The 11,833-nt window shown below is 36.3% G+C and overlaps 1 protein-coding gene across 1 annotated transcript; it reads left to right on the top strand.

Moving 5' to 3' along the window:
• The first annotated feature begins 2,945 nt into the window (after window positions 1–2,945).
• On the top strand, window positions 2,946–11,376 carry LOC141642041 (4-alpha-glucanotransferase DPE2). Its single transcript, XM_074450702.1, has 24 exons — window positions 2,946–3,118; window positions 3,275–3,340; window positions 4,142–4,530; window positions 5,185–5,302; window positions 5,405–5,460; window positions 5,538–5,668; window positions 5,819–5,942; window positions 6,024–6,220; window positions 6,509–6,587; window positions 6,732–6,770; window positions 6,920–7,039; window positions 7,154–7,255; window positions 7,403–7,486; window positions 7,573–7,815; window positions 7,914–8,039; window positions 8,164–8,238; window positions 8,360–8,431; window positions 8,667–8,786; window positions 8,881–8,978; window positions 9,541–9,700; window positions 9,794–9,892; window positions 10,258–10,455; window positions 10,550–10,643; window positions 10,972–11,376. The coding sequence occupies exons 3-24, from the start codon at window positions 4,177–4,179 to the stop codon at window positions 11,172–11,174; spliced, it is 2,892 nt and encodes a 963-aa protein (XP_074306803.1). The 5' UTR covers window positions 2,946–3,118; window positions 3,275–3,340; window positions 4,142–4,176; the 3' UTR covers window positions 11,175–11,376.
• Window positions 11,377–11,833: the final 457 nt, after the last annotated feature.

Here is an 11,833-nt window from a genome sequence, read left to right as displayed (position 1 = left end):
TGTATTGTTCTATAGTTTTGTTTTGCCATGTAGGCCCACCGGTAGTACATATGGGTGATAACGAGTCTAAATTCTACACGAGCATGGGGCTGATCAACTCAAGCTCGAACTAGTCGGCCTTGAGAATCATGGGATACAATTCGAGCTCGACATTGGAAATGTGGCTCGCGCTCGGCTCGCAAATTGTTTTCACCCGACAAGAAGCTAGGAGGACTTTTTTAGATTGTTTCTTCTTTTATAAATTAAATGTAAAATAAATCAATGCATTATTGATTGTATTATGGGGGAACATAAAAATCAAACTACAAAATACCGCAATACATGTCTAGCTATGATATTGAAATCCTCATTGACTTGCTAATCAAGGGGTTTTAGAGCATAAATATATGCATTATTGATTGTATTATGCGGGAAAATGTAGGTGGCGCCCTCTTATTGGTTAATAAATAATAATTGAAAAAATATGAGAGTTTTTGGCGGGGTATGAATTGGAAAATGATTGAAAAGTGAAAAAATGATTTCGTTGGTGACCTAGGTCGTGACCTTCTGCTTGAGAGAGTGAAAGTGGGTCAAAATAAATAAGGAGAGATTAAGGGTTAAAATGTCGGTGACTCAGTTAGCGTGACCTTCTGCTTGGGGATGGTCTTAAGATTCTATAGTGTTGTTTGTTGATCCTATCTTAGTTTAGGAGTTAATTACTGAAGTTACACATATCATGGTAATTGTCTTAACTATCGATACGAGATACTCAGATACTCCTTATCAGACCAAAATAACATATCATGATGATTTTTGTCAATAAGGATCCTCTGCATTTATTTTCTCTCCATTTCCTCTGCATTTATTTTCTCTCCATTTCCTCTCACAAACCCATTTAATAATATTATCTCATCTATATTTTATTAACCCTTTATTTTTATGCAGAAATCGTGAACCGTTCGATGTTGATAGGATACAAACTGGGCCGTTGATAGGTAATGGCCTCTTCATTTCTTTTTAGGAAATGGAGAGAATTTTGGCTCGATTTTTGTAGGCATTTTTTAAACTTTTAGGATGACACAACTTATATAAGAGTATTAATAAATCACTACCATATTGACTTTTATGATGGAAGTCTTTCTATTATTGAACAAATTTTAAATCTACATGTATGGTAAAAATGAAAATGAAAGCTAATTACGAGGAACATTACGAGGGAAAAAGCACCAATTCTCATTTGTGACGGGTACTATTCCGTCACAAACACTATTCACATTTGCGACGGGCCAAATATCACCAGTTTCTGAAAAAATGTGACCATTTTTTTATAAAAAAAAAAGTGACAGTTTTTGAACAGTAATTAAGTGGTTACATTTTATCAAAAAGTGGTCACATTTGTCCGTCGCAAATTGTGACCGTCACAAGGGAGAATTGATGGGGAAAATGATAAGTTACTTTTGTCAAACTAGATGCAAAAGATAAGATATCAAATGAGTGCCCATTGTTGGTCGCCTGCCTACTGTTCTTCAATCTTCACATTGTCACATATACCAATGCCATCTCAATTACTTTTCAATACCCAAATTCTTATTTTTAATATCATGTCAACTAATTAAAAGTTATCATTTGGGTTGTTTTGAATTAAATTTCATGTAGAATCGGATGTTAAAATGTACTCAATTGATTATTGTATTCCATTTCAGAATGGTTAGAGACCACAATATTTAACTTTATTAATTACTCCGTATATTTATTTTCGTATTCATTCTTAAGCATATGTTAATGTTAGTAGCTACTAGCTACTCCGAGTACTATATACTACAACCATTTTTTAACACTTCAAGAAGCACACAAAGGCTCGATAGATGTTATTCTCCCTTCAACGGTTCAACCCATTCATTTTTAGCCGATCTCAAGCTCTCCCTCGCTACAATTCATTACCTTGTTTTTTTGGTTGAAAAGAGAAGAACTGAATTGACATAAATTTAATGGAGCTGAAAAATAGATGGAACTGAACTGAATCGTACCTGAAATTAAGTACTCCCTCCCATCCAAATCAAAGGTTACATTTGACATTATTACGCTTGCCGAGACGCGTTTTGCAACGTGAATATCTTTAGTTACGCATTATTAAAAATTATAAAAACTTGATATTCTTATAACATTCAAACGATGAATCAAACAAGATCTCGCATGACTATGTTTTTTCTTGTACATTACTAATAATACAAAAGATTCTATACAATCATAAATAGTGCAAAAAAGTCAAATGTAACCTTTGATTTGAAAGAAGAGAGCATAAAAAATGGTCTTCAAATTTCACTCCATTAAAACCGAAACTAACCCGTTTCATATCATTTCCAATACGGAAAATTCACGTGGTACCCTCGAACTTTGCCATTTTGCACGTGGTACCCAACTTTTTAAGTTTGTGCACATGATATCCTTGAGATTTGATTTTTTAAGCACAACGTGCCCTTTTTATCGTTCTTAAAATTTTCAATTGAGCATAAATCATAGACCAGAAATCGGAATTGACTATTTTTTTTTTCAAATTGATTACCTCTTCGAGATCTATAAAATGATAAAACGAATATGGTTATTTGGAAATTTAAGATCGAAGATATGGTTGATTTGATATTTTCGTTAAAAAAAGCCCTATAAAATGTCAGTCGACAATTTTTTTTTCACAAATCGTAGATTATGACGAGATAATCATTTTAGGAAAAAAATTGGCCGATTCTAAATTCCGGTCTAAGGGTTATGCGCAATCGAGTTTTCTAATAGTGACAAAAGGGCATGTTGTGCATGAAAATCAAACATGAAGGGTATCATGTACACAAACTTAAAAAGTTGGGTACCACGTACAAAATGGCAAAGTGTTAGGGTACCACGTGAATTTTCCGTTTCCAATATCATATCATACCATATCATATCGACTATCATCACTCATCAATTCACGACACACAACAAACCACTTGTCCCTTTCCCGTGATTACAATCAACAACAAACAACAATTTGTAATATTCATTTGGTTGATGATACTATTTCCCTCACTTCTAGGAGTATCACACTCTCACTAGTCATTATTATTTCCACAAAATTCATGCTATCACATGAAAAAATATCTTCAACCAAGTTGAGTATTATTTGTGTTTTTTCCCTTAATTTTGTGTGATTGCTAATTTTGCACCTTTCACTCGTTTCACTGTCAACCTTTTTGAGTTTTTATGCCTACTTTTTGCTATAATTATACTTTTTTTGCTCATAAAAATCTTGCATTTTTGTGTTCAGGTTCGAAAGTTGAGAACTTGATCATAAAGCTGTCAACTTTGAGTTGGGTTCTGCTCCAATTAACAGGTACTTTAATTATAAGACGCTTTTACATTATGAGACGGTATTTTTATTGGTTAAACATTCATTTGTCACTATTAATAAATGAGTATTTTTATACATAGAATGAGACGATCTTACACGATAATTACTGCTTATTTGTAATAATTGGGCATCTTCTGCATCATTTTGGGATTTTGAACTTTTTCACTTTTTTTTGCCACCTTTTCTGGGTAATCAAGATTACTAGTGTCATTCTGTGCATAAGTTGGTAAAAGTTGTAATCTTTGTATAGTTTGTGTATTATTGGGGTTTTTTAATTGTTGGAATTTTAGCAGCGGAATGTAATGAGACTGGAATTCCCAAACATGGTTATTTTATTGATAAATCAATATTTTTAACCTTTTTGTTAAGTGGGTATTTTTCAGTCTTTTGCTACCTTTTTCTGGTGAAATTGTGATTTTTTTAATATGGTTTGATCAATGTTAGATTTTCTTATCTTTGCTATGATTGGATAGCTTTATAGAATGCCCAATTTCCCAAAATTGTTGTTAGTTTATCATTTGTTCTTAGTTTGCTGTAATTAAGCTTATTGATTCAAGTTTGAGAACAGTTTCAAGATTTGCATTTACTGGCAGAGTGGCAGTCCATGTTACTCCGACTCGGCTTCAATATCAGACACGGCGATATTGAAGTATCTGATATGGGACACGCAACATGTGACCAAAGTGAAGTGTCGGAGTAACATAGCTGGCGGTCTGTAGCCGCTGAAAGGGTAGGACTTAGGAGTATACTTAATTAACCATGTTTCTTTTGTGTAAATGCTAGATTATTGTTATTGAAGCCCCCATATATTTGAAAAGATGGTGAATTTCGGATTGTTTTCCGATGACAATGCAATCAAATCAGTGACTGTTAGCTTCAGAATACCATACTTTACTCACTGGGGTCAGAGCCTACTTGTGTGTGGTTCAGTTCCATTGCTTGGTTCATGGAATGTCAAAAGGGGGTTTGTGTTGACTCCAACAAATCATGGAAGTGAGCTCATTTGGCATGGAAGTGTCGAAGTTCCAAGCGGGCTTGAATGTGAGTACAGTTATTATGTGGTGGATGATGATAAAAATGTGCTGAGATGTGAAATGGGACAAAAGAGGAAATTTATATTGCCAGAGAGTGTTCAGGATGGGGAGATAGTAGAGCTTCATGACCTCTGGCAGGTAAAGTTCTCCGTGAACCTTTTCGGTCTCCATCCTTTCGTTGATGGCATCGTTGTTTCATATAGCTGAATTAGGTTTATTCAAGTCAAAATCATCTATAGACATTGGAGGTGAAATTTGTGTTAACAGCTCCTATAATGAAATGGCTGCCTTCATGCGGGTGTAGTTTTGTTATATTGATATGGACAACAGCCAAATTGATGCAAGCTTGCAGATTAGGCCAATTGCTTACATAACCAGATATGTTACTGGTAGATGACTATGCTCGTGTGACATTTGAGTGTCAGATTGCATTTTCGGGGTTTATCTTGGACTTGTGAATGTATGAATAAGAATTTAAGACTCTAGAGAGAACTAAACATGTGAAAAGAAAACCAACAATTGAAAGACTGAATGTTACAGGATACCGCCTGTTATACTTGTTAGATTGTTCCACTTTTCAGCAAGTGTGTTCTACGTGTAGTTAGTCTAATATATGTTGCTCATGCTTGCTTGGTTTTGCTGGTGGATGCTCTTTAAAATTTACCGCCTTTGTTAAGGAGAGCTGTGTCTTCTACCGGGCTGATTAATGGTGTAGATTATATGATGATCGAGATTACTGGAACTGATTAATTGACTATAATCTAAAACTATGCCTTGGCATTGGGAACACAGACTGCTTCAGATGATCTACCTTTCAGAAGTGCATTTAAGAACGTCATTTTTCGCAATACTTCTAAACTGGCCATAGAGAGACCCGTTGGTGTCTTACAGAACAAGTTAGGGCTTGAAGGTAATTTCTTTCTCGTGCACATTGTGTTTGTCAATTTGCTATTAGCTACCGCCTACCGGTCTCTAATTTCTGTTAAATTAATTGTTTAATTATCTTGGACAGATTCATTCCTTGTGCATTTCAAGATTCGCTGCCCCAATATAGAAGAAGGAACAACTGTAAGTCTACCATTCTCTTCCTTTCTCTGCTGTCGGGGCTGCAGTTGAAATTGACAGTGTGTGTTTAATATTCGCAGGTTTCTGTGATCGGAAGTTCTCAAAAGCTTGGACAATGGAAGGCTGAGGATGGAGTTAGACTTAGCTACGCTGGAGATTCTGTATGGCAAGCTGACTGTGTCATGGAAGTAACAGATTTTCCTTTAAAATATCCTTTTGAGGTCTTTAGAAAGGACATCTTTAGCTCTTGTCAATATTGGTTTACCCACCTCAGTTTTATTGGCTTGTTTAAGTTATAGGTGGTTTTTTTTACTCCTCTCTTCTGGTATTATCGTTCGGTTCCTTTACTATTTTACACATACAGATACGGCAAATATGATAAGGCTGGGAAGTTCTCTATTGAAATCGGTTCAAATAGGGAGCTGTCATTGGAAACCTTGAACAACAAAGCAAGATACATCTTTCTCTCGGATGGGATGCTTAGGGTAAGCTATCGAATAAAGAAATTATGGCGTATCATTTTGGCTCGTTGGTCTAGAGATTAAGCGGATTGATTCTAATTTTAGGAAATGCCATGGCGTGGTTCGGGCATGGCAATTCCTATGTTCTCCCTCCGATCAGAAGAAGATGTTGGTGTGGGGGAGTTTCTTGACCTGAAGTTACTTGTTGACTGGGCTGTTGCATCAGGCTTTCACTTAGTGCAACTTCTACCAATCAATGATACGTCTGTGAATGGGATGTGGTGGGATTCATACCCCTACAGGTAAACTTGAAACTAAAGCTGCACAAATAATCACTTTGAAGTCCTTATGTTTTCTGCCATTTATGGAGGAAGAACATTACGCTTAAGATGATTACTATTCCATTCTTTCGTTTATTTCCGTGTCACTAAGTTTAATGTACTTTATTTGAGACTAAATATTGTGCCACTATAAGCTGATAATATTTTCATGGCTCCTTTCGTAACATAAGGAGTAGTTAGTTGGCAATTTAGCATTCATTAATTTCATTTTCCCAGAGAAGCTTACTTTTTTGCCTCTTGGTCTTGCAGCTCTTTGTCTGTATTTGCATTGCATCCCTTGTACCTGCGAGTCCAAGCACTTTCAAAGAATATCCCTGACGAAATCAAGGTCCTCTTAAGTCCATTTTCTTTACGTTCTTGCAACAAAATTTAGTTTTAAATGTAATTATAATGATATAGCCGCTTGTCCCCTTCACATCCTACTTCGTTTGGAAATTTCTTACTTGGTCAACTTGTTATTCTATTCCTGCAGCAAGAGATAGAGAAGGAAAAGCAGAGACTGGATTTAAAGGTACCCTTTTATGTATTAACTATTTATCATATGTAACTCAGAAGCTTCTGTGTAGTTTATTTTTCCTTGTTTTTTTTTGACACACGGCGTGAAATTAATTTAAATGAAAATCAAGTTCCTTATGGAAGTTATAATTGATAACTCCACAGGATGTTGATTATGAGGCGACAATGGCCACCAAACTCGCACTTGCTAAGAAAATTTTCTCCTTGGAGAAGGACCAAATACTCAAGTCCGAGTCTTTTCTGAAGTACTTTTCTGAAAATGAGGTTATCCTTGTTACTCTTTAGTCATTTCATTTGAATGTAAAAGTTAGAAGGTTAAATTGCATGCTCTCAATTTTTTTGGTCCTCTCATCCTAACTCATTACCTTTGATGTAAAGGAATGGCTAAAACCTTATGCAGCCTTCTGTTTTCTGCGTGATTTCTTCGAAACCTCAGATCATAGTCAGTGGGGCCGCTTTTCACATTTTACAGAAGATAAGGTAATATACTACGGGTATTTCTTTTTGCTTCCTGGTTCTATTGTTTCTAATATAGGGGCGTGCTGCTTCATAAAGCAGCAGCTCAGCTAGTTTTAAGCAAATCGCATGATTTAGGTGAAAAACTGATGAAGTTTTCATCTTGCACAGCTGGAGAAGCTAGTTTCAGAAGACAGTCCCCAATACAACATCATCTGTTTTCACTATTACATTCAATACCACCTGCACTCACAGGTGAACTAAAAGGCTTGAACTTTATTTGATAGAATATTGTTAGCTACGTTCGGATCTAGCTATATAATGTGGAAATGTCGTTGCAGTTGTCAGAAGCAGCTGAATATGCAAGGAGAAAAGGAGTAGTGTTAAAAGGAGACCTCCCAATTGGTGTTGACAGAAATAGTGTTGATACCTGGGTCTATCCGAGCTTGTTTCGGATGAACACGTCAACTGGAGCACCTCCTGATTATTTTGATAAGAATGGGCAGAATTGGGGTTTCCCAACCTACAACTGGGAGGAGATGTCAAAAGACAACTATGCATGGTGGCGAGGACGGCTGACTCAGGTTTATGGGAAACCTAATAATTATTTCACTGTCTGTCTGTATATTTTTTTTTTCACTTACAATCATAAATTTCTGTTTCTTCTCCTTTCTATGCTTAGATGGCAAAATACTTCACAGCATATAGGATCGATCACGTACTGGGTTTCTTTCGAATTTGGGAACTCCCAGAACATGCTTTGACTGGTCTTGTTGGAAAGTTTCGACCATCGATACCTTTAAGCCAGGTTAGAGCAATTTTGTGCTTGTTCTTCCAAGGATGATATTATGTTACATTATTACACACCTAACTTCAGTGACAAGATAATAAAATTAGGAGCTAGCTAATTAACTAATGCTGTTGGCTTACAGGAAGAGCTTGAACAAGAGGGAATATGGGATTTTGATAGGCTAAGTCGTCCTTACGTACGTCAAGAATTTTTGCAGGTTATGATTTCTGATGGGCCTAGTCTTTGATTGTTTTCATGCATTTCATGTTCTTTTGGTCCATTGGATTGTGTCTTGTTGTAATACTTAGTTCTTAATCTTCATTTGTTTCTTTTTACAGGAAACTTTTGGTTCGACTTGGACAGTTATCGCGTCTCTTTTCCTAAATGAATGCCAGAAGGGGCTATATGAGGTATAGCTGTCAGCGTTGTAGTTTATGTCAGTCAGTCAGTGTTAATATTTCAATGACGAACATGTCCAGAGACAGCAGTCACTCATCCAATTAGTACAGCAGAATTAACTTGTCGAGGGACTCAGGAACAGATAAATTGATGTAAAAAATTTAAACAGGTGTAGTTCGTAGTTTATTTGTATCTTTGTCAGTTTTTGTAATCAAGATGATGCTGATAATTATTTTGACCTTTCAGTTCAAGGAAGATTGCAACACTGAAAAGAAGATTGCTAACAAGCTTAAGGAGTGTGCAGAGAAATCGTTGCTATTAGGAAATGAAGCCAAGCTGAGACTCGGTCTTTTTGATCTTTTGCGGGTATGAAGCGCAATAATAGGCTGAAAATTTCATTGCTATATAGTAATTCTTTTGAGTTTATATAAATATCAGTTTTTTGAAAAATATCTTGCAGAATGTTGTTCTGATCAAAGATCCTGAAGATGCTAGGAAATTCTACCCTCGGTTCAATCTCGAGGACACTACTAGTTTCAAAGATCTAGATGATCACAGGTAATTTAGTTCCATAAGTTGAAATTTCTAATCATTTTTTAATTGTACTCTAAAAATTTCATCTTTCAAGGACATTTAATGATAGCTTTCCTTCTAGTTAAGGTTTGATCATTCATAAATGTTAAGCTGATGACCAAATTGAGGTACGTTCGAGTGATTCAACAACATGAAGCCTTAATCTTAAAATAATTGGGGTCTACGTACATGTATGAAGGCATTGCTTGTGAGGTGAGACAACAATGAAAAAGAGGAGATAATGGAGAACATAAATAGTACATTGAAGCACGGTTGCTGAAAAACTGAGAAGCGTAAAAAAAAGGGATGGCAAAAATCAGGAAGACTTTTTTGAGTGAGAGATAGGAAGAGACATAAACAATTGTGTTATCTGGATTGAGAAGGCTTGAAAATTATCGTCGTATGTAGTGTTGCACTGTCGTGAATTAGAGAAGAAATCAATGTTGCATTTCTTGAGCGTGGTTGGATAGTTTTAATCGTGATGTTCAACACCATGATGATGAGTGATGACCATTCATAACTTTTTTCTTTTTTCTTTTTCTTACAGCAAAAATGTATTAAGAAGATTATATTATGATTACTATTTCCATCGCCAAGAAAACCTTTGGCGACAGAATGCTCTGAAGACTTTGCCAGTCCTCCTTGATTCATCAGATATGCTTGCATGTGGTGAAGATCTTGGCCTAATTCCTTCATGTGTTCACCCTGTAAGTTATTTAAACCTGCTGAGTTGAAATCCTCTCTCTTTCAGCTTTTATCAATGTGGTCTTGAACAAGTTCTAAAACTTCTAATGCTGCAGGTTATGCAAGAGCTTGGCTTAATAGGCTTACGAATTCAACGTATGCCAAATGAATCTGATCTGGAATTCGGTATCCCTTCCCAGTATGGCTACATGACAGTAAGTTGTCCACACTTATTATCATTTCCCATGATGCTCATTGCTCGAGTACGGAGTCATATTAAGTTTAGTTGTTATTTGTTTTCTTTTTTTATTATGAGGCCTTGGACAAATGTAGCTACGTAAACGTCATTGTATTTTCAACACTATGAGGTCTCAAGACCTCATTAGTTACATTGTCCTCGTTGCCTGTTATTTTCTCACGACAGACAGTACTTACAGCTTTCTTAATAAGATAATAGGAAAATTGTTGCTCGGATAAATAAAACATGGCAGATTTAACATTGTACATGTATGTAGAGAGATTAATGGTGAAAAACCTCGACCAAGCTGCTTATTCAAATATAATTCACAATTATTATCAGGTGTGTGCTCCATCATGCCATGATTGCTCCACTTTGCGCGCTTGGTGGGAAGAAGATGAAGATAGGAGGCGGAGATTCTTTAAGACAGTGGTAGGGTCAAATAAGCTTCCACCTAGTCAATGTCTTCCAGAGATAGCTCATTTCATCTTGCGTCAGCATTTCGAAGCTCCTTCAATGTGGGCCATTTTCCCCCTTCAGGTACACACAAATCCGTCTTTCAAGTTTCAACTAAAGGGAAAATAACATAGGAAAAATAGAATGACTTATGAAACTCCCTCTTTGTTCTCCACAGGACTTGCTGGCCTTGAAGGAGGATTACACAGATCGGCCTGCTAAAGAGGAGACGATCAATGATCCCACTAATCCTAAGCATTACTGGAGATACCGTAAGTTGAAGCTCTCTTACCGTTTGGTTTCAGAAAACTCCTTAGCTGTTAAGGAAAGTGATATGCGCCATCGTGTAGTATTGAGTTTCAATGTTATAGTTCACAAACGTTAAAGACAGACGGGTATGGCTACATACTCCTGTTTTTGAGGCACGTATTCAGAAATCACGATATGGGTATGGCCATACGAGTACATGGATACTTGAAATACGTCTTCAAAGCATACGTTTAGATAAAAGTTTGAAATATTTAGTTTTTTTTTTTTTTTTTTTTTTTTTTTTTTTTTTAAAGTGAAATATTCCTGACTATCTCACTTTTAAATTGTTAGGTGCCCATGTTACATTAGAGTCTTTGCTAAAGGATCAAGAGCTGAAGGACGCCATCAAAGATCTCGTACGTGGCAGTGGGAGATCATACCCTCCTTCAGAAGAAGAAATTGTTTATGCTCCGAACAATGGGAAGCAGCCGCCAGCTTCAAATATAGTCCAGACCAACGGCGTCTCACAAAAAGCTGCATCAGTTGCATTATAAAGAAAGATACATCATGTTGAAGCAGCTGGCCCTTGAGCTCTATAAAATCTAGGCAATGGTACACATCCGTCTTGTTGTATTAAGTTGTTTTGATTCAACAGTGATACTCCGGAATTGCTGTTACTTTACGAACTTCCCACATTTCTGTTTTCTCTCATTTATTCGGTAATTCAATAAAATGCCCGGTCATAGATACACGATATCCTTCTGTTTTTCTGTATATGTCGCAATGTCAGTAGTACATTCATGTTGGTCGGAAAACCAAGGTGCGTTCGTCAATTTGTCAAGAGGGTGATTTACTCTGAGCTGCCTGGTCTGACATAATTTTGAACCGCCTCATTTGCTCTGAGAAAATTCACATACTCACTCGGAGAAATTATGTTCTAGAGTAAACTGGAAGACGATTCACACAAAATTGCGAGGTTTTTAATTATAAATAAATAAATGTTTTTAGCTTGGATGCATGCGTTTAGATTCACGTAGAATCGGAAATTTTCTGAACTGGTTTGGATGCAAGCCGCTTAGTGATTGAGCGATTTCACACGCGAGATGACATAATCGTTCCAAGGATAGTAATGACGACCAATCTTGGATCGTGTTTTAATCAAGTATTACTGACTCGTCTCAATATGGATTATCTCTACGTGAACCCATTTCGA

The sequence above is a fragment of the Silene latifolia genome, chromosome 2 (assembly GCF_048544455.1).
Source record: "Silene latifolia isolate original U9 population chromosome 2, ASM4854445v1, whole genome shotgun sequence".
Taxonomy (NCBI): Eukaryota; Viridiplantae; Streptophyta; class Magnoliopsida; order Caryophyllales; family Caryophyllaceae; genus Silene; species Silene latifolia.
The sequence above is the reverse complement of the archived record's forward strand: the minus strand, read 5'-3'. Positions and strand labels throughout refer to the sequence as shown.